This window comes from Oncorhynchus gorbuscha, linkage group LG26, assembly GCF_021184085.1.
Source record: "Oncorhynchus gorbuscha isolate QuinsamMale2020 ecotype Even-year linkage group LG26, OgorEven_v1.0, whole genome shotgun sequence".
Classification (NCBI taxonomy): Eukaryota; Metazoa; Chordata; class Actinopteri; order Salmoniformes; family Salmonidae; genus Oncorhynchus; species Oncorhynchus gorbuscha.
In genome coordinates, this window is record NC_060198.1 from 34,456,400 (window position 1) to 34,482,896 (window position 26,497).

General features: G+C 44.2%; 3 protein-coding genes across 6 annotated transcripts in view; 2 read left to right on the forward strand and 1 right to left on the reverse strand.

The window, feature by feature from the left end:
- Positions 1-7,826, forward strand: part of LOC124015369 (TRIO and F-actin-binding protein-like) — a 31,456-nt gene extending 23,630 nt beyond the window's left edge. Inside the window, exons 14-15 of the mRNA XM_046330542.1 lie at positions 5,038-5,237; positions 5,359-7,826. Coding sequence (XP_046186498.1) covers positions 5,038-5,199 — 162 coding nt within the window. The 3' untranslated portion in view covers positions 5,200-5,237; positions 5,359-7,826. The remainder of the gene's footprint in view (positions 1-5,037; positions 5,238-5,358) is intronic.
- A 287-nt stretch (positions 7,827-8,113) lies between these two features.
- On the forward strand, positions 8,114-10,650 carry LOC124015514 (NADH dehydrogenase [ubiquinone] 1 alpha subcomplex subunit 6-like). Its single transcript, XM_046330767.1, has 3 exons — positions 8,114-8,283; positions 10,093-10,208; positions 10,447-10,650. The coding sequence occupies exons 1-3, from the start codon at positions 8,145-8,147 to the stop codon at positions 10,576-10,578; spliced, it is 387 nt and encodes a 128-aa protein (XP_046186723.1). The 5' UTR covers positions 8,114-8,144; the 3' UTR covers positions 10,579-10,650.
- Positions 10,651-10,991: 341 nt separating this feature from the next.
- LOC124015513 (protein FAM234B-like) lies at positions 10,992-20,071 on the reverse strand. 4 transcript variants are annotated; one of them, XR_006835175.1, is made up of 15 exons: positions 19,919-20,071; positions 18,290-18,838; positions 17,758-17,880; positions 17,329-17,580; positions 17,057-17,172; positions 16,706-16,865; positions 16,472-16,610; positions 16,193-16,393; positions 15,736-15,817; positions 15,471-15,635; positions 14,363-14,483; positions 14,030-14,259; positions 13,793-13,915; positions 11,598-11,767; positions 10,992-11,475 (listed from the first exon to the last, which is right to left on the reverse strand). XR_006835175.1 is itself a non-coding variant. In XM_046330766.1 (13 exons), the coding sequence occupies exons 1-12, from the start codon at positions 19,953-19,955 to the stop codon at positions 14,030-14,032; spliced, it is 2,175 nt and encodes a 724-aa protein (XP_046186722.1). In that variant the 5' UTR covers positions 19,956-20,071; the 3' UTR covers positions 12,410-13,915. The 4 variants fall into 4 exon arrangements, 2 of the variants coding, with proteins under 2 accessions (XP_046186722.1, XP_046186721.1); XR_006835174.1 differs by having other exon boundaries at positions 14,011-14,259; XM_046330766.1 differs by lacking the exons at positions 10,992-11,475; positions 11,598-11,767 and having other exon boundaries at positions 12,410-13,915.
- Between the last annotated feature and the right edge of the window lie 6,426 nt (positions 20,072-26,497).

Here is a 26,497-nt window from a genome sequence, read left to right on the forward strand (position 1 = left end):
TGCATACAGATGACTTGTCTTTTCCCCCTGTTCCTTCCCATTTGATAATGTGCCGTTCTAAATTAAACTAATTATACATATTAGTAAAGACGAGCTTCAATTTAGAATAGTCTGTAGGGTGAAAATATGACCACTTGAGAGAACAGCTGTGCAGACTGAGGCAAGCAACAGAGCACAAGCTTTTATTGCTACTTTCTCAAATCCTCAATAGCCTATAGTCACAACATGCAGCCCATATGTTTTGATTTCTAAGACATTCTAAGGTTTGTATCATTCACAGCTAACATTGCCAAATAAGTCTAAATCTAGTGTAATAGCTAGATAACATGCAGTAGATCAACTCGTATTCTGTTCTGAAATACATTTTCTTCACATCATGTTTCTTTCAACCTGACTAAAATAAAGAATGGATTTATTGTGATAGTGTATAATCAATGTATTTATTAGATGTAGATTTTGCAAAGGTGCACATCAGGTGTAGGCAGCTTGGAGGCCTGGGGATACTAAGTGTGCGTGACAATAACCTGCTGACAAACTGTCATGACTGCCACAGCTCTAGTCACAAACAAGTTGGGTCACCTGCTACTGTTTCCCTTCCACTGGAATTATGTTATGTTCAGCTCATAACTGTTTTACTTTGTCTGGTGGTCAAACCAAGCGTGTTAAAAATGTCTGTCTGGACATGCCCTCTCTCGTGCGCTCTCTCTCGTTAATGTCACCTCTCCCAGCTCTTACTTAAACCTACCCATGAGCCCCCTCTCTTTCCATTAACTGTAACTAGCATCCTCACCCACTGAGCACCGACCGACAAGGGATGTCGAAATTTGGTCAGTCCACCCTAGCCTTATTGTCCTCAGATAGGTTCAGATTTGGTCAGTCCACCCTAGCCTTGATGTCCTCAGATAGGTTCAGATTTGGTCAGTCCACCCTAGCCTTGATGTCCTCAGATGGGTTCAGATTTGGTCAGTCCACCCTAGCCTTGATGTCCTCAGATAGGTTCAGATTTGGTCAGTCCACCCTAGCCTTGATGTCCTCAGATAGGTTCAGATTTGGTCAGTCCACCCTAGCCTTGATGTCCTCAGATAGGTTCAGATTTGGTCAGTCCACCCTAGCCTTGATGTCCTCAGATAGGTTCAGATTTGGTCAGTCCACCCTAGCCTTGATGTCCTCAGATGGGTTCAGATTTGGTCAGTCCACCCTAGCCTTGATGTCCTCAGATAGGTTCAGATTTGGTCAGTCCACCCTAGCCTTGATGTCTGCAGATGGGTTCAGATTTGGTCAGTCCACCCTAGCCTTGATGTTAATGTCCTCAGATAGGTTCAGATTTGGTCAGTCCACCCCTTGATGTCCTTGATGTCCCACAGATAGATGTTCAGATTTGGTCAGGCCACCCTAGCCTTGATGTCTGCAGATGGGTTCAGATTTGGTCAGTCCACCCTAGCCTTGATGTCCTCAGATAGGTTCAGATTTGGTCAGTCCACCCTAGCCTTGATGTCCTCAGATAGGTTCAGATTTGGTCAGTCCACCCTAGCCTTGATGTCCTCAGATAGGTTCAGATTTGGTCAGTCCACCCTAGCCTTGATGTCTGCAGATGGGTTCAGATTTGGTCAGTCCACCCTAGCCTTGATGTCCTCAGATAGGTTCAGATTTGGTCAGTCCACCCTAGCCTTGATGTCCTCAGATAGGTTCAGATTTGGTCAGTCCACCCTAGCCTTGATGTCTGCAGATGGGTTCAGATTTGGTCAGTCCACCCTAGCCTTGATGTCCGCAGATAGGTTCAGATTTGTCCCACCCTCCTTGATGTTAATGTCCTCAGATAGGTTCAGATTTGGTCAGTCCACCCTAGCCTTGATGTCCTCAGATAGGTTCAGATTTGGTCAGGCCACCCTAGCCTTGATGTCTGCAGATGGGTTCAGATTTGGTCAGTCCACCCTAGCCTTGATGTTAATGTCCTCAGATAGGTTCAGATTTGGTCAGTCCACCCTAGCCTTGATGTTAATGTCCTCAGATAGGTTCAGATTTGGTCAGTCCACCCTAGCCTTGATGTCCGCAGATAGGTTCAGATTTGGTCAGTCCACCCTAGCCTTGATGTCCGCAGATAGGTTCAGATTTGGTCAGTCCACCCTAGCCTTGATGTCCGCAGAGATAGGTTCAGATTTGGTCAGTCCACCCTAGCCTTGATGTCCGCAGATAGGTTCAGATTTGGTCAGTCCACCCTAGCCTTGATGTCCGCAGATAGGTTCAGATTTGGTCAGTCCACCCTAGCCTTGATGTCCGCAGATAGGTTCAGATTTGGTCAGTCCACCCTAGCCTTGATGTCCGCAGATAGGTTCAGATTTGGTCAGTCCACCCTAGCCTTGATGTCCGCAGATAGGTTCAGATTTGGTCAGTCCACCCTAGCCTTGATGTCCGCAGATAGGATCAGATTTGGTCAGTCCACCCTAGCCTTGATGTTGATGTCCGCAGATAGGTTCAGATTTGGTCAGTCCACCCTAGCCTTGATGTTAATGTCCGCAGATAGGTTCAGATTTGGTCAGTCCACCCTAGCCTTGATGTTAATGTCCGCAGATAGGTTCAGATTTGGTCAGTCCACCCTAGCCTTGATGTTAATGTCCGCAGATAGGTTCAGATTTGGTCAGTCCACCCTAGCCTTGATGTCCTCAGGTTCAGATTTGGTCAGTCCACCCTAGCCTTGATGTCCTCAGATAGGTTCAGATTTGGTCAGTCCACCCTAGCCTTGATGTCCTCAGATAGGTTCAGATTTGGTCAGTCCACCCTAGCCTTGATGTCTGCAGATGGGTTCAGATTTGGTCAGTCCACCCTAGCCTTGATGTTAATGTCCTCAGATAGGTTCAGATTTGGTCAGTCCACCCTAGCCTTGATGTCCTCAGATAGGTTCAGATTTGGTCAGTCCACCCTAGCCTTGATGTCCTCAGATAGGTTCAGATTTGGTCAGTCCACCCTAGGCCTTGATGTCCTCAGATAGGTTCAGATTTGGTCAGTCCACCCTAGCCTTGATGTCCTCAGATAGGTTCAGATTTGGTCAGTCCACCCTAGCCTTGATGTCCGCAGATGGGTTCAGATTTGGTCAGTCCACCCTAGCCTTGATGTCTGCAGATGGGTTCAGATTTGGTCAGGCCACCCTAGCCTTGATGTCTGCAGATGGGTTCAGATTTGGTCAGTCCACCCTAGCCTTGATGTTAATGTCCTCAGATAGGTTCAGATTTGGTCAGTCCACCCTAGCCTTGATGTTAATGTCCTCAGATAGGTTCAGATTTGGTCAGTCCACCCTAGCCTTGATGTCCGCAGATAGGTTCAGATTTGGTCAGTCCACCCTAGCCTTGATGTCCGCAGATAGGTTCAGATTTGGTCAGTCCACCCTAGCCTTGATGTCCGCAGATAGGTTCAGATTTGGTCAGTCCACCCTAGCCTTGATGTCCGCAGATAGGTTCAGATTTGGTCAGTCCACCCTAGCCTTGATGTCCGCAGATAGGTTCAGATTTGGTCAGTCCACCCTAGCCTTGATGTCCGCAGATAGGTTCAGATTTGGTCAGTCCACCCTAGCCTTGATGTCCGCAGATAGGTTCAGATTTGGTCAGTCCACCCTAGCCTTGATGTCCGCAGATAGGTTCAGATTTGGTCAGTCCACCCCTTGATGTCCGCAGATAGGTTCAGAGCTTGAGCCTTGATGTCCGCAGATAGGTTCAGATTTGGTCAGTCCACCCTAGCCTTGATGTCCGCAGATAGGATCAGATTTGGTCAGTCCACCCTAGCCTTGATGTTGATGTCCGCAGATAGGTTCAGATTTGGTCAGTCCACCCTAGCCTTGATGTTAATGTCCGCAGATAGGTTCAGATTTGGTCAGTCCACCCTAGCCTTGATGTCCTCAGATAGGTTCAGATTTGGTCAGTCCACCCTAGCCTTGATGTCCGCTGATAGGTTCAGATTTGGTCAGTCCACCCTAGCCTTGATGTTAATGTCTGCAGATAGGTTCAGATTTGGTCAGTCCACCCTAGCCTTGATGTCCTCAGATAGGTTCAGATTTGGTCAGTCCACCCTAGCCTTGATGTCCGCAGATAGGTTCAGATTTGGTCAGTCCACCCTAGCCTTGATGTCCTCAGATAGGTTCAGATTTGGTCAGTCCACCCTAGCCTTGATGTCCTCAGATAGGTTCAGATTTGGTCAGTCCACCCTAGCCTTGATGTTCGCAGATAGGTTCAGATTTGGTCAGTCCACCCTAGCCTTGATGTTCGCAGATAGGTTCAGATTTGGTCCGGCCCATGATAGACGTATTTCACAAGTTTGGATAGTACAGTGAGTAGAACACAGCGTACAGTCAAATACAATACATTTATTTACATTTTTTTATTTAACTAGGCAAGTCAGTTAAGAACAAATTCTTATTTACAATGACGGCCAACACCGGCCAAACCTGGACGACGCTGGGCCAGGGACCATGATGTAATTTCGTTATCGTAATTCAGTTACCAGGTGTAAATCCACTTCACTTACTGTACTTCAATAACCGAAATAAACTCAGTGCCATGTCATAGCTGACACCGCATTCTTTCTGCAGACATGTTTTGAATCTTAATTTGGAGAAGATATTTAAGAGTGAAAAATAAAACCGGAATAATTCCGTTACCGTGTAATTAGCCACAACAAGCTGCCATGTGGGGAATCACAGGTGGCTCGTTATATCTTATTGATACCATGTTTTGTTTTGACTGATGTCATGTTTATGCTAATATGGCTAGAATTTTAATTTAGAATTTTTCCCCATAGCTACACACGTGTCGGTTTTGTTTTTAAACAATGTAGCTGGAGACTACTTTAAATCTACACACAAACTGGAATGTTAATCTACAAGTTAACAAAGCTATCTTGTGTGGTTGCTGGCTCCAAGTTAATCACAAGAGCAAAGAAACAAGTCCTCGGGCTCTTCTGTCCATCCCAACATTGTATGTCTGCCCAGAGTGGAAGAGGTATACTTGGTCCATCTGATAAACCTCTGTCTGTGTGCCCTTACCCCTATAGGAGAAGCAGTCGGCCTGTGAGCGGTATAAAGAGGTGCACGGGGAGCTGAGTGGTATGAAGCGCAGGAGTGAGCGGGAGATCCAGAGCCTTAGGGAGCACCTGAGATTGGCCATGGTTGCCCTGCAGGAGGGCCAGAAACTAGGCAACAGCCTGGAACACTGAGACACCGCCTCAAGCGCTCTGCTCAGAGACACAGAGAGGTATAGACGTAGCTCATTATTAAGAGATGCATAGTCATGCTCACACAACTTTGAAATAGTTGATTACATTGATCTTCTATGATGAAACTGTAATTGCCTAATATTTTTTTGTTTTTTCTAGTTGTGTGGGCATAATGTTGACTGAAATAGGAGAGGAGCAGAAGTCTTCGCACCAGAAGATGCCGGCACAGGGGACCACGAAAGTGCCTTAGCTTTCAATCATTCAGCCGATGAGCGGCATAGACTAGTATCAGCTGATCGGTCATATTACACTGGGTTGAACAAATTTTAATCTGCACTTTTTAAACTTTTTTCTGTTGTTTATGTGCGAGAGTGAGTGAACGAAAATATTGGTCTGAGAAACTGGATTATTTGTGTAAAGACTGTTGCTGTGATGTATTTGTGACCTGAAACAGCACTGGATTACCCTTCTCTGCATACCTACCTAAATGTAGACCTACTATTTACATGTTGACAGTAGCCAACATATAAACAGTTGGTCTACATGTTGGCTACTGTCAAAAGCTGAATAAGGAAGCAGGATATAATTCTCGCCAAAATCAAAACTATTTTCATTTGAGCGTGGATTTGTACAGACTGAGTCATTCCATGCCATTTCAGCAAGCCATGAAACCCACCATCTCAAGATTGTTCCAAAATAGTTTCTGTAATTGGCAATGGGAAAGATTGACATTCCTGAAACATTATTTTGTTGAAACTTAATTTGATCTCTGAGAAAGGTAAGTGATTGCACCCAAATTGGCATTTTTTTAAATATTTTTTTTATAGGATTCAAAGATTCACATAATGTTCAATAAATATAGTTCCCATCATCCGATTTGGACCAAACTTCTTCCTACTAATGAGTAAGACATGAGGAATCTAATAACATTGTCAAAAGCCACCCGCAAACTCACCACACAACACATCACATGCCAATCCAACCCCAACAACCAGTAGACAGTATTAGTTCTCTATGTTTTAACAAGTAGTATGAAGTTGCTGCTTGGAGTACTGCTTCTCCATACTATGTAATGTATTCCCTATGAATGGTGATGTTTTTTATTTTCTTATCCCCCCCTGTTCAGAGAAATTAGTAATTGAAGTTACTTGCATTATTTACCATAAAGTAGTGTGAAAGTACTAGGTTTTGACCACTAGATGCCATGGTCCTGCTATACTGCCGCACTCATCAATTTTTCTGGTCTCTTGTGTTTATTGAATAGATCACAACATTTCCTTTGTAAACACAACCAATAGATGTGGCTCATTATGAAAATACATTGTGTGGTCATCCTCGATTTCAAGCCAGTCCTCTATGAAAGCAATTTGAGTTTGTCATTTTATGCTTAATATGTGTCCAGGAAACTGCCCCCTTGTGTGAGGTTTATTCCCTTCAAAAAAGGTCTGGATTAGTTCCTGTTAGACCATTCCTGGTGAACAAAAACCATTTAAGCTATAGCAGGTCTAATGGTTTCAATAGTATGGTCTTCAATGGTATAAGTCTCAAACATACAGTGTATAGTGTTTTGTAATGGTATTGGGTTGGATTTAATGCTAAATTTCACTAATCGCAATGCTGTTTCCTAATAATTTTATTGAAAAACATGACTGCAATGTATTTTTTTAGGGTTGTCACATTTTAGTCCCTAGCCCATTTCTCCATCAAAGTTTTGGACTTGTGGAAAAAGTATTCATATGAGAATTGCACCATAGGGATAGCTCTCTCAGAAAGCTGCCACTTATTGGAATATTCAAGGAACTTGTTGAACATAACTGAAACTATACTAGATGTTGGAGTGGTATTGGCATTTTTTGGGGCCTTGCTCATTGGTAGGAAGAAGTTTAGTCCAATTTGGGCACAATCAATTAGTTTAATTTATGAGATCAAATTATATATAAACAAAATCATGTTTCAGGAATGCTAATCGTATATCTTACAAATAACTACATAAACAATTTTAGGACCGTTTGAGACGGTGGGTTTCAAGCCTTTTTCTTGTGCTTTTTGAGGTGGAACGACCTTAATGTTGTATATCAACAATGGTTGCTCGGTGATTGTCATTGTACGCATTTTACTTCGCAAACCTATTTGTATCTTTATTCAGTGTAATATATCATCTTACAATGTGGGTCTCCATTGTGATGTTAAACTTTATAACAATTTACCATTGGGATTGATACAGAGAAAGTGGTTTGGTACTGTAAATTCCTGGGAAGCCAACTTGGAAATCACTCATTCCTCTGTGTAGATACAAGTCATTTGAATGTGTGCTTTCTGTTTCATATAGTGCCTTCTGTGACTGGAGAATTGCATGTAGAAGTTCGATGAAATGTCGTCTTGCAAAGATTTTTGATGAGGCTAAGAAGATGCATGTTGTGATCCTTTCCCAACCTCCGAACATTGTGTAGGCATGATTGTTTGTGCCACAAAATGTCTAGTGTTGTGTCAATGAGCCAATGTTTTTTTTTGTATCGTGTATCTTGTGAGATGATAAAGAAGACAACTGTCTTTATTTAATGTAGGGTATGTGATATCTTTGTAAAGTACCCTCGTTTTACAAGCAATAAATGCATGTTTATACAGCCGTGTGAATCCTCCATATTCAGCTGATTTACACTAGTCTCAGAACTCTGTACTAGGCCTAACTCGTAATGGTTTATAGGCTAGTCTAATGGCATGAGTGAGGTCGGGCACTGATGTTGGGTTATTAGTCCTGGAGTAACGGGTGTGAAACGGCTAGTTTAGTTAGCGGTGGTACGCGCATAATAGCGTTTCGATCGGTGACGTCACTTGCGCTGAGATCTTGAAGTAGTGGTTCCCCTTATACGCTAGGTGGCACTAATACGTTTCAAATCCGATTTATTAACTCATGTTAACCAGAGAAGAAGATAAAAGAAACAAACATGGCGTCCAGTGCGGCGACCCGGACAGCCGCTGGTGCTGCTAAAGTTGTCAAACCGATTTTCAGCAGGGATCTGGATGAAGCAAAGCGCCGAGTTCGGGAACTGTATCGTGCCTGGTACAGAGAGGTTCCAAACACAGGTAAAACCAGCTCTCCCTTTGTATTAGATCCACACGAGCTAGATCCCAGCGTCAAGGTCGTGCAAATACAGCTAGCTAACGTTAACTAGCTGTAAGGCACTCTAACTACATATTTATTTAGCTCATTGGCTACATATCTTGTCGCTAACATACTTTCAATCTAGGGCCAGATTTAGCTCACGCGATGCAACCACACCGAACAAAAATATAAATTGTAACATGTAAAGTGTTGGTCCCATGTTTCATAAACAGAAATAAAAGATCCCAGAAATGTTCTACAAATTTGTTCACATCACTGTTAGTGAGCATTTCTCCTTTGCCAAGATAATCTATCCACCCGACCGGTCAAGAAGGTGATTAAACAGCATAATCATTACACAGGTTCACCTTGTGCTGGGGACAGCAAAAGGCCACTCCTAAATGTGCAGTTTTGTCACGGTACACAATGCCACAGATGTCTCAAATTTTGAGGGAGTGTACAATTGGCATGTTAACTACAGAGCTGTTGTCAGAGAGTTTGTTTGTTTCTCTACCATAAGCCGCCTCCAATATTCTTCTAGAGAATTTGGCTGTACGTTCAACTGGCCGCACAAATGCAGTCCACGTGTAACCATACCAGCCCAGCACCTCCACATCTGACTTCTTCAACTGCAGGATCTGAGACTAGCCACCTGGACAGCTGAGGAAACTGGGTTTGCACAACCAAAATTTGTGCTGGAATTCTACCAGAAACCGTCCCGGGGAAGCTCATCTGTGTGCTTGTCGTCCTCACCAGGGTCTTGAGTTCGGTGTTATAACTGACTTCAGTGGGTAAATGCTTACCATTGATGGCCACTGGCACGCTGGAGAAGTGTGCTCTTCACGGATGAATCCCAGTTTCAACTGTACTGGGCAGATGGCAGACAGCGTGTGTGTATGGTGTTGTGTGGGAGAGCAGTTTGCTGATGTCACCAATGTGAACAAGAGTGCATCTTGGTGTGGGCAGGCATAAGCTTCGGACACTGAACACAAATGAATTTTATCAATGGCAATTTGAATGGACCGTGATGAGATCCTGTGGCCCACTGTCGTGCCATTCATCCACTGCCATCAACTCATGTTTCCGCATGATAAGGAACTGTACAAAATTCCTGGACGCTGAATATGTCCCATTTCTTCCATGGTCTACATGCTCATCAGTCATATCACCCATTGAGCATGTTTGGGATGCGCTGGTGCACCACTGCGTGTTCCAGTTCTCACCAATATCCAGCAACTTCGCAAAGCCATTGAAGAGGAGTGGGACAACATTCCAAAAGCCACAATCAACAGCCTGCTCAACTCTGTGAAGATGGCATGCTGCATGAGGCAAATGGTAGTCACTCCAGATACTCACTGGTTTTCTGATCCACGTCCTAACTTAATTTTCTTATTTTAAAGGTGTCTGTGACCAACAGATGCATGTCTGTATTCCCAGTCATGTGAAATCCATAGATTACAGCCTAATTAATTTATAACAATTGACTGATTTCCTTTTTATATGATTTTTTTATTTTTATTGTGGCATGTTGCAGTTTATACTTTTGTTCAGCGTACTAGCTAAAGCTACATAGATAGTCGATGAGCTAGCTAGCTAGTTTATCGTCATTAACCACCTTTTTTTAAATGAATGGACAGTACAATACACTTCCTACATTTGCAGATAGGCCACATGATTAGCAATTTGATATGTAGGGAGTGTGATAAGTAAATGTATTAATATGTGTATTTCTTTGAGCTTGTTGTGGGACGTTTATAGGACGACATCTTGTCTTATGTTTTGTCCCACAGTGACTACCTTCCAGCTGGACATCACAGCTCGCCAGGGAACAGACAAAGTGAGGGAGATGTTTGACAGGAACAAACACGTCAATGACCCCCGTGTGATTGACATGCTTGTCATTAAGGTTAGTCTACTCTCCTCCCCAATCAGTCAATTTGCTCTCATGCAGTTAGCCTAGTTTGTTAGTGGCACGGTGGGTTAGTGTTATACTGCTAGACCGAGAACTGGGCTGTCATGCTCTACATCATTTTACATGTGACGCATCCAAATCGTTCAAAGAAAAAACTTTGGCGAGAATATTTACAAAGCTCAATGGTCACGTATCAAGTGTGGTGAGTGATGTTTTCTTTGCATACTTTTAGGGTAAGATGGAGCTGCAGGAGACCATCAATGTCTGGAAGCAGAAGACCCACATTATGCGCTATTTCCATGAGACGGAGGTACCACGCCCTGCAGACTTTCTGTCCAGATTTTATGTTGGACATGACAATTGAACTGCTCCCTGTTTTGTCCAGTGTAACAGAGGCTTCCCCTTATTGAACTGTAAATATACACATGATACCCAATCTTGTCAAGTCCTCATTGTATAAATGTTTTGATTTTGTGAAAACAGTCATGGGACAGTTACTCCCCACTTGAAGTCGGAAGGCTCTCCTTGTGCGCTGCAAAGCTATTCCTCTGCATTGCCACAGTAGAGATGCTTTAATGTGATACAGAAGTGTTTGTGCAAACTAGCCCTTATGATCACTAAGTTCAGAAGATGGATGCTGAGACCAAGGAATATCAGTATGGTTGTCATGGACCCTGTGTTTACCCTGTACCCACTCCAATGCAATATGCCAGTTATTAGTTGATAAGCCTCTGAATAGTTTGAATTGTCGTGAATGACATGTCACTGACGGACATTACAAAAAGGTCGACTTTATTAGATCAGTTCATCAAAAACAAATGTAACTGGTTGGAATAAAAAGCACCAAAGGTTTGAGAGAACCTATATCAGAAACCAAATAAATAGGGACACCTATGCAGGCCTGTCACCTGATTAAGGCCTTCCCAAATAATTCTATATACCCAGAATGATTGAAAACAGAACAAATATTTCCAGAAATGTAGTAGATATCACTGGCTAAATCAAAAGCAACTTCAACTGATCCAAGGGTTTCCTCTTGCACATCGATTTATTTTATTTAGTAAGACTTATCTGTACATGTAAACGTTATCACTAGGGAGCAATTAGTCCTATCACTTCTCTAAAACAGCTCTGTATCCAGGCAGGCACACATCACAATGGATGGGGAGAGAAGCACCAGAAATGCTTTGTTGAGTTTGAGATCCTCAAGTCTTTTCAGCTGTCACAAGTCTTCCCATTGTCAGAGGCAACACATTACGCTCTGTTGAAGGAGAACACAGAAATAGGCCTCACCTTCCCTGAGGTCAAATGTCATCTTTATTGCTTATATGTTAAGAGATCCATTTTCTAAAGTTGATTTTATTGATCATTCTACATACATACCCAGGTCATATATGTTGGAGAATACAGACCATTCAGTCATCATCGTCATCATCCTCAGGGACGAAGATGTCATGCTCTTCCAGCAGTGCAGCAAAGTTCTTGCTGATCAGAGTTCCCACGTACAGGAAGGGGATCACAACCACAGCAATCCGGAAAAGGCCAAATGAGGTCTGGATAATTATCAACAATTCCATCACAAAAACATATGTTAGCCTGCAATGCTGTGTGATTTTATACACAATGACAAACAGTCCAAAATAAAAATGGAATGTCATAAATAATTTACATGATGCATGCTTTACACATTTAAACATGCATGTATTTATAACACTTCCAGTGAAATGGAGAGGTATAGGCTCACAGAGATCCTACCTGAGATTGAACATTCCTATATAAATTAATTAAGTTATAAGGTATAATTACACATCTTGCCTGGCCATTTTTTCATACACAAATACCTTCCAGGCACCTTCACAAAATCCCCCCTTCATTTCATAAATGACCTGCGCATATTTTCACAAGAGAGCGCTCACCTTCTTGGGTTTTGGCAAAATACCACCTGATGCTGAGTACACAACTGTTCGGTACTGAGATAGTGCCTCTCCGAAGCCATTAGCATAAAACCCAGAAAATGTTGGTACACTGTTTTTCAACACCGAGAGTCCGGCCTGACGAACCAAGAACGACGCCATCTTCCACGCCTTTGACGCTCGTAGCAATGCGGAGAGATAATTTTGGATGCACCCAAGCACCGCCCCTGAGCCTGCGCCCTCCTTTTACTCGAATATTTCTCATGATTAATTAACAAACAGTGTTTTTATGATAATTTATTGCGAACGGAGCTGAATCCGTAGTACAGTTGTATTACAAAACACTACATTTGTAGCAGCAAGAATTGCAGCAGTACATTTATTTATTCATGTGATCTGTAAATGTTTTCTAGTATTTCAGCAATATTAATATTTACAAGTACCAATAGCAATAAGATGCACAGTTACCACACATGGCACTCGGTAATAATGTATCATCACTACAATAGTTATTGATTAAAGAAATGTAAACCTTTCAGTAAGTACCTTATCAATGAATACTGTAGGGGAGAGTGGGGTATATTGAGCCATAAAAGTTAGATTATCCACCCCTTGTTTCTAAGAAACCATACAACAACATTAATCATGTGACCAAGTAGCAGAGGCACACAAGGTCTTATCTGATGTCAGTCTGAGCTTGCAAAACATATCAAGAATCTTGCGGACCAGTTTCGTGGGCTTAGTACACAATTATTGATATATTTTTTGCATTTATGGGCTATGTAGCCTCATGCAGAGAACTTGCCTATGAATTGGCACATCGAAACGACATCCCTGTCCCTGACAACTGGTCATGAAATGGAAGTGTTAATGATATTGAATAGACTGATCTATATCTGATTGTAGACATACATTTCAGATACACAAAATACCACACCCCCATTCCATGAATGAAACTTTGATCTACCAGCACCAGCACCCACTTACCCCAAGGCAGCTCAACCTACCCTGTCCCTATGCATACCCAGGGTAAATTGTGCCAAGAAGCCATTTTATTCTTTATGAGCTGTTTTCAAAACTTAAATGTTTACATGAATTCTGATTATTTTCAGGGATACACAACATCCTGAAATATATGTAGATATCAATGTTGGAACGAATACAGTATTTCTCTTGATGTAGTGATGCTGAATGTAAAACAATGGCTCAACATACCCCACAGCCAAAATATGTACAGGCCCCCTTTACATAACTGGGTAATTCTGCTTGAACACAGACCTCAATTACCTAATTCAAAAAAGTGCATATGAGAGGGGAAAGAATGTATTTGGAGGAATGAACTGGGTAATTGCCTCTCATTCTGTAGATTAAAATTATACTAAACGAGTGAGGTGCCAATGGACACCTTACACCTACACCCCTACCTTTCAAATCATTGTGCTTGATCTCCAGAAGTTTATTCTATGTACTTACTTACATATTTTGATTTCCATTCACCCCAAACAAGGTAAATAGTCAATGATATATTAAATTCAATATTAAATAAAAAGGACTGGTCATAAATAAATAAGTCAACTCATAATATATACACATATAATACAAATACAGCAAAATAAATATTTATCAGCCAAGTGAGATGAGTAATAATAGAAATTAAAATCGTACTTTGGACAAAAGTGGAAATGTAAACAGCTTGAGATAAATCTCCTTCACTTGGTGTTTCCACAGGTTTGGTCCCGCCAGTGGTTTCCCTCGGATCATGTAGAACCAGCAAATGATAACTCCTCTCTACACAGGAAAACAAAATGGTGTGTTTCGTCATCCGAAACTACACAGACACCACAAACATCATGTAATATAAAGCATATTCTGGACATACTTACTGTTCCCTCAACTTTTTACCTAATGGTTTTTGAAGGTGAGACGCCTGAAGAACTTGTTTATCTCAAATACTCCAGGTCTGACTGGTACCCCTGCGGTGCTGCTCTCTCCCAGCCTCACAATCTGTCCAGCAGTGATTGCTGCCCTGAGGCTCGTGCTCTTCACCACCCGAGACCCAGGCCCCAGGCCAGAGGTAGGCCGGGAGGACACAGTAATGTAGGAGGCATCCTTCTGCGGCTCCTGGTAACTTACTAAGACAGAGAAAAGGGGAGAAACAGTTGATCAGCAGTGCTATTAACAGCCATAATCATATGCACAATTATAAAAGAATAAATACAGCACAGCACGTATCACCTGCAGCAGTAAGAATGGTGTCTGTGGTGCTGGCGAGCTCCAGGAGGATTGTGGGATATGCAGGATGTAACATGTAGAGCTTTCGGATGACTGGCATGGCTTGAACCGCTCCTGGTGCCACCTGTTAACAGAGCAAGACTTCAAATAGATTTCAACTACTGATCTCCATAGTACGATAGGTAAAGGATTACATATTTGTGCCTATCGGGTTGGGGTTAATTCCACTAATTAGAGGAGAGACACCAAAAGGGACTTTCTATCTTCCAACTGCCAACCTGAACATTGGCTATTGTTAACATTCTGGCAGCAGGGTTTTGGTTAATTCCACTAATTCAATTCTAATTCAATTCTCTCTTCCTGTAAATTCAATTTAATTTAATAAAAATTAAATGTTAGTCAATTATCCAAAGTGTCTGCTAAATGACTAGTCAGTCTTTGAATTCAGAAATAATTCAATTCCTCTCAATTCCAATGCTAGGTAAATTCCAAGAATTTAATTCCCAATTTAATATTATCCCCAACAATTCCACAAATTAAATTGAGAAATTAAATTCCCTCAGGCTTTCAGGCTCATCACATCCATGTTCACACAGCCTAGTTATACTGGAAATATAGAAATACAAGTTAAAATTATTTTAAACAAATCCTGCAGTACATTTTTCAATAATAACTTCATTAATTCCATTAACTGGAAAATGTACAAATATTAAATTCCCAAAATGTTTTACAATTGCAATTCAAACAGTTCAAACAGTCTAATTCCAATTTAAACAGTCTAATTCCAATTCAAACAGTCTAATTCCAATTCAAACAGTCTAATTCCAATTCAAACAGTCTAATTCCAATTCAAACAGTTCAAACAGTCTAATTCCAATTCAAACAGTTCAAACAGTCTAATTCCATAACTTGATGATTGTTGAAATTAGAATTGAATTCAACATAAATTATCCACTTCATGAGTGAATTCAAATATTTAATTTGAATTTCAAATGAAATTGGAATTGACCCCAGCCCTTGTGCCTATACCTATGAAGGATGAACCAACATAACACGTTCTCCAATAGAAAATGTATTCCTGCTCCTTATAAGTATTTAACTAGGGACTCACAGTTGTCTTGGTGAGGTTCTTTGGTGGTCTGACAGGGTCACCGGCCCAGAAAAGGAAAGCTGATTGACCAGATGTCATGATTGAGGTACCTTCCAGGTCAAGGCGTGGACAAATAAACTCTGTCTCCCACAGACTACGCCCACTGGCTCCATCAACCACCTGAACCTGAGATCACAGAGAGATGGATGGCCATCTTTGTAAATATGTACAACTGTCTGAGAAGTATAATAGCTATAGGTGTAAGTGTTTGTAGAAGAGATGATACTTTTCTCATTCTAGGGGCGCCAGACTTCTGTATGAGGAGATCTGGGATTCCATCATCGTTGAATTGGCCTGGTGCTGGACGACTGAGACAATGATAAATGATTCAGGTTATTTTAGTTCTATAACTTTATAGGGCAGGGGCTTTCAAACCTCTCCTTCGGGGATCCCCAGTCATTCCATATATTTGAACTAATCTAGAGCTAGCACACCCCATTCAACTTGTCAGCTAATTACCAAGCCCTTGAGTAGTTGAGCTAGTTCAGGTTTGAAAACCACTATTATAGGGTATTACTTTATAGTTTTATATATTGATTTCTGTATTTCTGGGGAAAGTGTTGCAAGAAAGGCACTGCACTTGTGCACGTGACAATAAAACTTGAAGCTATCCCTTTTAATGCTTAGTCATATACACCCTAATGATAAACTTCTCCATATATCATGGTGAACATATTTCCTACCTGTGTATGGCTGAGGAGGTAAGAGTCCACTCGGTGTGTGCGTCCTTCTCTCTCAGCACAGAGAGCTTGCTGGAGAGCTTGCCACACACCAGCACCCAGTCACTGCGGCTAGAGTTGAGGTTGGAGATAGGGTCCAGGCTGTTGTGGTTGTTACACAAGCCAGCCACTAGGGGGACCAAGAACTCCACTTGCTCAGTTCCACTGGACAGAGAAAGTCAAACAGTCGTTCAAACACGCACTCTATTGTAATTGTGTAACCGAGCACTTTTTTAGCCTTACCTGGAGATGTGTATGAGGGAGGAGTTGGTTTTCCTAAGCTTCTCCCAGCCGGGGTCCTTCAGTCTCAGACCAGGGGATATGGGTGTTTTTCCAGTAGCCCGAGTGTAAATATCTCCCAGGGATACAGCCTCTACAGTGCCTGAGTTAGTATAGCAGATACATTATCAGACATTTAGTCATTTCAGAAACAGATTGTTCAAAGTCACTCTGCTTGATATAAAGTGTATCCCTTACCTAGTCCAAATATAATGTAATATGCCCCCAGCTGTGTCTCATGAAACAGGGGACCAATCAGCTTTCCAGAGACATTAAAGGTTGTGAGGTTAAAGGTCACGGGATGTCCAAGCAGAGCTCCAGTCAGCCCAGACAGCAGGAGCAGTGAGAGGTCAGACACCTGAAAATAAGTTTGAGACAGTTTGGTGGGAGTATTCTAGAATGACTGGAAAATGAGTGTAGTTAACACAGTGACTCTGAAAATTTGGGATTATGGTCTATATTGTAATAATAATAATATGATTTATATAGTAACAATTGTGTTATTACAGCAATAAATATGTATAGGTGCCAAGCCAGAGATTGTCATACCTGGTCAGCAGGTAAAGTGGCAATCAGTAAGTCAGGAACAGAGTCACCTTGGAGATCTGGCAGAGAAACTGCCTGGGACTGGATCTCCCCTGGTGCTACCGACCACAGCTTCTTCCCTGAGGAGGAAAATACAATCGGTTACTCCTTACTGAACATTAAACTATTAACTACAACACATTATTAATACATCTACACAACTTCTAAAATGTTCATGCTTGTAGCTGTGAAACTGAACCATTAAAAGCCATGCATTTCTGTGGTTGTTGTCTGACCTGTGGTGCCGTTGACAGCAGTGAGGTGTGCAGACTCGATGAGCAGACACACGGGGCCGCTAGCTCGGTCTCTCTGGGCAGATAGGGGAATGGCGCTGTTGGGGAGGGCTCTGAGGGCAGCGCCCCCTGCTGGCAGTGGTGATGGGTGGGCTTCGTACTGCAGCCCACACTGGATGGACTCCACAGGATCCCTGAGGACCCTCCTCCAAAGCACCTCACCACTGAATGCAGATAGGGCCACCACACTGTACTCTGGGAGAGACAGAGAGGGAGAAAGAGAAGGGGGTAAAGGTGGGTGGGGTTTATTACGTGTGGCAAATTGTGTGTTCTCAGCAGTTTACTGGGGCTAGCAGGATTAGATATGGAGATTAATATTACATAATCACTGGTAGATTTTTATGGTGTACAGTGAGGAGATGGGCTTGATACCGTTGTTGTTCCCCACAGAACGGGAGAGATGGGTATTGTTGCTCTTTTGAGTGACTCCTATTAGCACATCCTCAACTGAGTCATTGTCAACATCCCACAGTGCAAGAGGAGGTGGGGTAACACCTGAAGAAGAAGAAAACCACTGTTACAGACAGGAACGATTTGTAACTACTATTTACTAAACTAGACCTGCGGTTGCTTTGCTAATATGCTATTATAATAATCACGGTAATGTGTAATCATAGTAATCCAGACTGTGTAATATCCACCCCCTGACAAAGACAGTCAGCTAAATCTGAGTTTTGTGTTCTCAACTGCTTTCTCATACAGTTGACTTTATTGTAATGTTGACTGTGTGCTTATCTTAATCTAAAGCACTAGTCTACTCAGAGTCTGACCAGTCGGACCTGACCTGTAGTTTTCTCTTTCTCTGCTGTGAGGGAGAGGTGTATTGGTATCAGCAACCAGCAACATACGGGTAAACTGTAGTCTGTTTCATGTGTATTGTTTATACATTAGACTCCACACTCACCTCCCACATGATCACCCAGCTCTTTCTCCCACTGTGGCCGTTTGTCCAGTTCCCCATGCTGACAAGGCACCAGAAAGGCACACAGCAGCACCACCAGCATGGCACAGACCAGAGGCACCAGGAAAAACGCTGCCCGGATGGCTCCCCTCACCTTAGCCTTCTTCCCGTCCGGGTCAGCACTGGCACTGACACCCAATCCAGGGCCACCAGAGGCCCCAAGCCCCCCTCCATCCTCTACTCCCTCATCCCTGTTTGTCTCCCTCTGGCTCCAGTACTGCATGCCCTTCTCCTCTCTCTCCTGCCTCTTTTTTCCAGGGAGCCGTTCTTTCCACGCATCGTCATCCTCCTCTTCCTCCTCTGCCTCCTCTTCATCCCCTACGAGCCTCCCTGTTCTGCTCCCTCTCAGCTCTGAGGTACCTGTACCCATGCAGTTGCCCCTCCCCAGGCCATTGCGGGGATAGTTGAGGACCAGGTCGTCCTCCTCGCTCTCGTCCTCACTGTCGGCCTGAGTGAGGGGGTCATACTCTCCAAGCTCCGAGCCCTTCTTCCCTGTGAGGGACATACACACAAAGACACACACGGTTAACCTTTTACTGCAGTGGGCTAAATCAGGGTCACACAGAGTGTTTCTTGGTAGTCTTAAACAAATCTACGTTGAAACAAAAGTATCCACCTGACTCACATGGTTATGGGCTTAAAAGTAAATGTCAGATATAGAGTTGAAATGTATTACATTTCGAGTTTGCATCCCCATATTACACTTAATATATCACAGAAGACTGAAATATAACAAAAACTTATGACATAGAAACACCGGATAATGTTTATTAATTATGACATTCTGAAAAATATTAATAACATTCCACCCTTGAGGCCACTAGCGCTCGATTTGGTCATTTGACTGCAGGTCAGAGGTCTACGGATCTGTTCAGGAAACAAGGCCCAGGTGAAAACTAGAATGATCTGATAGAGCATGGTGGTGCCTGATAGAACGACAAGCATTCCAAAAGGACAGGGAAGTTACTCAAATATTGTTTATTTTAACACCAAATGAATTATGTTCTACCCTGGTCCCAGATCTGTTTGTACTCTTGCCGACTCTATTGTTCATTGTTTGGCATGACAATGATTGCCAAGTTAAATGAATGACCCCCATTACATGGCCTTATTTGTAGTTATTTGTTGAACACGAGATTTAAGCAAGTAGCTAAATCCGTTATAACATTATTATGACAGTGAGCACTGAGCAATCAAGCGACTTCGATGAGGCACCTTACTGTACTGTACAGTAGCTAGCTACTGCGCCACATAGGATTGTGAATGATGCAATGTTTTTCTATTAAAGCTTGAAAAGAAACGAAATATCAAACATTGAAAATAAGTATCGTATTTCATCTCTCAATTCTGGACTGTCATTAAACAAATAAAAACATGATTTTTTGTTATTGCAATCAACATTACTGTAATTATTACTGTAGCCACAGCTGGCTGTTCTAGCTAGCTCACATGAACTAACAGAATGACACCAAAACAACATTGAAACACGACTGGTACAAAGACTACACAACATCCTTTTCACCCAATCAACCCTCATATCTATTTCCCAAATAATTGCAACGCGTCTCTTACCAGGCAATTTGAGAGCACGGGACAAAGCTGCAGCCATTGCAAATTGTAACGGCGCTGTGCTGCAGAATTGATCCTCTCATCCGACGGAGGCGTTGAAGAACTGCTATGTGTGTGTGTGGACGTTTCGGGACTGTAGCGAGTGCATTCTGGGAGACGTGTTTTCTTACCAAACATAGTCGCAGAGAGGAAGAGGCTACGTCAGCAGATGCTATTTAGCAGTGGGGTGTATTCATGAATGGCAAGGGAAGCCAGAAAATCCTCCAAAAATGTACCAATAACAAATGTATTTTTCGTCTCTGCGTTTTCAGAATTTATTTCAATGCGCAAGAGGTTGAATGTATCTCACCAGAGAAAGTATCCAAGAGAGCAAAACAGCGCCCCTCTTTCTCTGTATGCGTAGGCCATCTATCTCATGCGGTCTGGTCATAAAGGGTATGACATTTCTGCCGCCCGTAGTATTGAATGCAAGGAGGTATGCAAGGGAAGCCAGCGAGCGAGCATTTGGTCCCCCTTCATATAAAAAAAGATAAATAAAATAGCCAATCAGCGCTGAGATAAACTCCAAAAAAGTGTCAAGGGAAGACAGTTTGTATTTGGTTTCACCCCTGTCACAGAGAAATATGTCATTGATCATAGCAACTTGAATTGTTGCATCTCAGAGTTGTGTTGTACTCCAGTGTCTAGCTTGCTAAAATTGTCCCTTTCCTAAATTACCCATGGATGGGGATAGAGATTTGGACTTGTGGTTTTACTTAATTCTCCGTACTCGCCAATGACGGCGATTCTGATCCAATCATAAAATACATTGTGCCCCTGGACTGAGAGGATGGAAGGTCTGTCATGCCGGTGATAGAGGACCCAAAAGCGACTTAACAGAAACAGAGTTTATTCAAATCCAAACAGGGAGTAACAGAAATCCTCTAGTCTGTAGAGGGAATAACAAGAGAAGCGGCCAAGACTGCAGGTCGCTTAGCCGGGTAGGCGCAGGCCGTAGTAGACAGAGACACCTGCTCACACGCAGCATCTGATGAAGGCAAAAACACGACAGGACAGGGCGAAACACAATCACAGCATGGTGAATACAAAACAAGGAACCGACGGGACAGGAACGGAACACAAAGGAATAAATAGGGACTCTAATCAGGGGAAAGGATCGGGAACAGGTGTGGGAAGACTAAATGATGATTAGGGGAATAGGAACAGCTGGGAGCAGGAACGGAACGATAGAGAGAGGAGAGAGAGGGAGGGGGAGAGAGAGGGATAGAAAAAGGGAACGAACCTAATAAGACCAGCAGGGGGAAACGAACAGAAGGAAAAGCAAAATGACAAGATGATATAAGACAAAACATGACAGTACCCCCCACTCACCGAGCGCCTCCTGGCGCTCTCGAGGAGGAACACTGGCGGCAACGGAGGAAATCATAGATCAAACGGTCCAGCACGTCCCGAGAAAGAACCCAACTCCTCTCCTCAGGACCGTAAATCGAAAAACGATAAAAAGGGAAACTAGGGTACTACTCTAAAAAAAAAATGAGAACTAGGGACAGACTGAGACACAGCAAGGGCAGGAACAAGAACAGGAGAGATGCGATGGCAGGGAACAGACTGAGACCCAGCAAGACCAGGAGCAGAAGCAGAAAAAAATTACCAGACTTCTTCTGCGCGCAGTCTGAACACGCAGCCACGAAACGGCGCGTGTCACGCTCCTGAGTCGGCCACCAAAAGCGCTGGCGAATAGACGCAAGAGTGCCTCGAACACCGGGATGACCAGCTAACTTGGCAGAGTGAGCCCACTGAAGAACAGCCAGACGAGTGGAAACAGGAACGAAAAGGAGGTTACTAGGACAAGCGCGCGGCGACGCAGTGTGCGTGAGTGCTTGCTTAACCTGTCTTTCAATTCCCCAGACTGTCAACCCGACAACACGCCCATAAGGAAGAATCCCTCGAGATCAGTAGAAGCCACAGAAGAACTAAACAGACGGGATAAGGCATCAGGCTTGGTGTTCTTGCTACCCGGACGGTAAGAAATCACAAACTCGAAACGAGCGAAAAACAACGCCCAACGAGCTTGACGGGCATTAAGTCGTTTGGCAGAACGGATGTACTCAAGGTTCTTATGGTCTGTCCAAACGACAAAAGGAACGGTCGCCCCCTCCAACCACTGTCGCCATTCGCCTAGGGCTAGCGGATGGCGAGCAGTTCACGGTTACCCACATCATAGTTGCGCTCAGATGGCGACAGGCGATGAGAAAATAAGCGCAAGGATGAACCTTATCGTCGACTGGAAGCGCTGGGATAGAATGGCTCCCACGCCTACCTCTGAAGCGTCAACCTCGACAATGAATTGTCTAGTGACGTCAGGAGTAACGAGGATAGGAGCGGACGTAAAACGTTCTTTTAGAAGATCAAAAGCTCCCTGGGCGGAACCGGACCACTTAAAACACGTCTTGACAGAAGTAAGAGCTGTGAGAGGGGCAGCAACTTGACCGAAATTACGAATGAAACGCCGATAGAAATTAGCGAAACCTAAAAAGCGCTGCAACTCGACACGTGACCTTGGAACGGGCCAATCACTGACAGCTTGACCTTAGCGGAATCCATCTGAATGCCTTCAGCGGAAATAACGGAACCGAGAAAAGTAACGGAGGAGACATGAAAAGAGCACTTCTCAGCCTTTACGTAGAGACAATTCTCTAAAAGGTGCTGTAGAACACGTCGAACGTGCTGAACATGAATCTCGAGTGACGGAGAAAAATCAGGATATCGTCAAGATAGACAAACAAAAATGTTCAGCATGTCTCTCAGAACATCATTAACTAATGCCTGAAAAACAGCTGGCGCATTGGCGAGACCGAACGGCAGAACCCGGTACTCAAAATGCCCTAACGGAGTGTTAAACGCCGTTTTCCACTCGTCCCCCTCTCTGATGCGCACGAGATGGTAAGCGTTACGAAGGTCCAACTTAGTAAAGCACCTGGCTCCCTGCAGAATCTCGAAGGCTGATGACATAAGGGGAAGCGGATAACGATTCTTAACCGTTATGTCATTCAGCCTCGATAATCCACGCAGGGGCGCAGAGTACCGTCCTTCTTCTTAACAAAAAAGAACCCCGCCCCGGCCGGAGAAGAAGAAGGCACTATGATACCGGCGTCAAGAGACACAGATAAATAATCCTCGAGAGCCTTACGTTCGGGAGCCGACAGAGAGTATAGTCTACCTCGAGGAGGAGTGGTCCCCGGAAGGAGATCAATACTACAATCATACGACCGGTGAGGAGGAAGGGAGTTGGCTCGGGACCGACTGAAGACCGTGCGCAGATCATGATATTCCTCCGGCACTCCTGTCAAATCGCCAGGTTCCTCCTGGGAAGTAGGGACAGAAGAAACGGGAGGGATGGCAGACATTAAACACTTCACATGACAAGAAACGTTCCAGGATAGGATAGAATTACTAGACCAATTAATAGAAGGATTATGACATACTAGCCAGGGATGACCCAAAACAACAGGTGTAAACGGTGAACGGAAAATCAAAAAAGAAATAGTCTCACTGTGGTTACCAGATACTGTGAGGGTTAAAGGTAGTGTCTCAAATCTGATACTGGGAAGATGACTACCATCTAAGGCAAACATGGGCGTAGGCTTGTCTAACGGTCTGAAAGGAATGTTATGTTTCAACCCATGCTTCGTCCATGAAACAACCCTCAGCCCCAGAGTCAATCAAGGCACTGCATGTAGCACCCGAACCGGTCCAGCGTAGATGGACCGACATAGTAGTACAAGATCTAGATGAAGAGACCAGAGTAGTAGCGCTCACCAGTAGCCCTCCGCTTACTGATGGGCTCTGGCCTCTTACTGGACATGAATTAACAAAATGTCCAGCAACTCCGCAATAGAGGCACAGGCGGTTGGTGATCCTCCGTTCCCTCTCCTTAGTCGAGATGCGAATCCCTCCCAGCTGCATGGGCTCAGTCTCAAAGCCAGAGGAGGGAGATGGTTGCGATGCGGAGCAGGGAAACACCGTTGATGCGAGCTCTCTTCCACGAGCCCGGTGACGAAGATCTACCCGTCGTTCTATGCGGATGGCGAGAGCAATCAAAGAGTCCACATCTGAAGGAACCTCCCGGGAGAGAATCTCATCCTTAACCACTGCGTGGAGTCCCTCCAGAAAACGAGCGAGCAGCGCCGGCTCGTTCCACTCACTAGAGGCAGCAAGAGTGCGAAACTCAATAGAATAATCCGTTATGGACCGTTCACCTTGGCATAAGGAAGCCAGGGGCCTAGAAGCCTCCTACCAAAAAACTGAACGGTCAAAAACCCGAATCATCTCCTCTTTAAAGTTCTGGAACTTGTTAGAGCAATCAGCCCTTGCCTCCCAGATAGCTGTGCCCCATTCTCGAGCCCGGCCAGTAAGGAGTGAAATGACGTAAGCAACCCGAGCTCTCTCTCTAGAGTATGTGTTGGGTTGGAGAGAGAACACAATCTCACACTGCGTGAGAAAGGAGCGGCACTCAGTGGGCTGCCCGGAGTAGCAAGGTGGGTTATTAACCCTAGGTTCTGGAGGCTCGGCAGGCCAGGAAGTAACAGGTGGCACGAGACGTAGACTCTGGAACTGTCCAGAGAGGTCGGAAACCTGAGCGGCCAGGTTCTCCACGGCATGGCGAGCAGCAGACAATTCCTGCTCGTGTCTGCCGAGCATGGCTCCTTGGATCTTGACGGCAGTGTAACGAGCGTCTGAAGTCGCTGGGTCCATTACTTGGTCGGTTCCTTCTGTCATGCCGGTGATAGAGGACCCAAAAGCGACTTAACAGAAACAGAGTTTATTCAAATCCAAACAGGGAGTAACAGAAATCCTCTAGTCTGTAGAGGGGAATAACAAGAGAAGCGGCCACAGACTGCAGGTCGCTTCGGGTAGGCGCAGGCCGTAGTAGACAGAGACACCTGCTCACACGCAGCATCTGATGAAGGCAAAAAACACGACAGGACAGGGCGAAACACAATCACAGCATGGTGAATACAAAACAAGGAACCGACGGGACAGGAACGGAACACAAAGGAATAAATAGGGACTCTAATCAGGGGAAAGGATCGGGAACAGGTGTGGGAAGACTAAATGATGATTAGGGGAATAGGAACAGCTGGGAGCAGGAACGGAACGATAGAGAGAGGAGAGAGAGGGAGGGGGAGAGAGAGAGGGATAGAAAAAGGGAACGAACCTAATAAGACCAGCAGGGGGAAACGAACAGAAGGAAAAGCAAAATGACAAGATGATATAAGACAAAACATGACAAGGTCAATATGTAGGTTGTAACTAGATATAGAAGGCTAATGTTAACTAGCTAACATTGCCCATGAAAGGAAGTTAGGCTAGCGAGCAAGAATTTTAGCCAGGTAGCTTAGGGCAACAAAAAATACAAGTGTCAACAGGAAAGAGAGCAGGATGACATTGGCGTTTCTCTACAAGTAGGGTGCGTCAACATGTTTTTTTCTACTTGCAGGAACGCACATACAGACACAAATCAGAACCATTGACAGCCACATCCTATTTATCTTACATTGGACTAAATTGTTTTTGGTATATTTTAGTTGTCCCTGTATTAGACTAAGCATAGGAGATTTGATGGTGTTGATGTGGTGGAGGCAGCTCTTGTTTTCATTGCGGCTTTCAGTAACTCTCAGTGTTTCTAAATCAATAGTTGTTTAGTAGTCTGTAAAATGTCGGAAACATCAACTTTCTTCACCATGCTGTAGGTCATGAAATGGTTTGTTACTGTAAAGGCTTCTAGGAGTAGTGGGTGGAGGAGTCAGGCGCAGAGAGCAGGGTAGTTCAAAACGTGGATCTTTATTCCAAGAACAGAGTAATGGTCAAGCCACACATAAGGGCGCATAAATACCCAGTCCAACAAACAGGACAAAACTGTCCAGAAAAAACGGAATCCACAATAATCCACACACCATGAACAGAAAAACAAGCCCGCACAAAATCCAGCGGGCCTACCAGGTTTAAATAGCCCAAAACCCAAACAAGAAACAGGTGAAACTAATCAGACAAAACTAACTGAAACAGACAAGGGGATCGGTGGCAGCTAGTAGGCCGAACAGGAAGAGGCACCATCTTCAGCGGGATTCGTGACTGTACCCCCCCCCCCCCCCCCCCCCCCCGACCCCCCCCCCCCCCCCGACGCGCGGCTCCTGCAGTGCGCCAAACCCGGCCTCAAGGGCGACCCGGAGGGCGAGGTGCAGGGCGATCCGGATGGAGGTGATGGAACTCCCTTAGTAGCGATGGATCCAAAATATCCCCCACCAGTACCCAGCACCTCCCAGTCCATGAGGTACTGCAGGCCCCTCACCCGGCGTCTCGAGTCCAGAATAGCTCGTACCGTGTACGCCGGGGACCCCTCGATGTCCAGAGGGGGCGAAGGGACCTCCGGCACCTCACCTTCTTGTAGGGGACCAGCTACCACCGGCCTGAGGAGAGACACATGAAACGATGGGTTAATGCGATAGTAAGAGGGGAGTTGTAATCTATAACAAACCTCGTTTATCCTCCTCAGGACTTTAAATGGCCCCACACACTGCG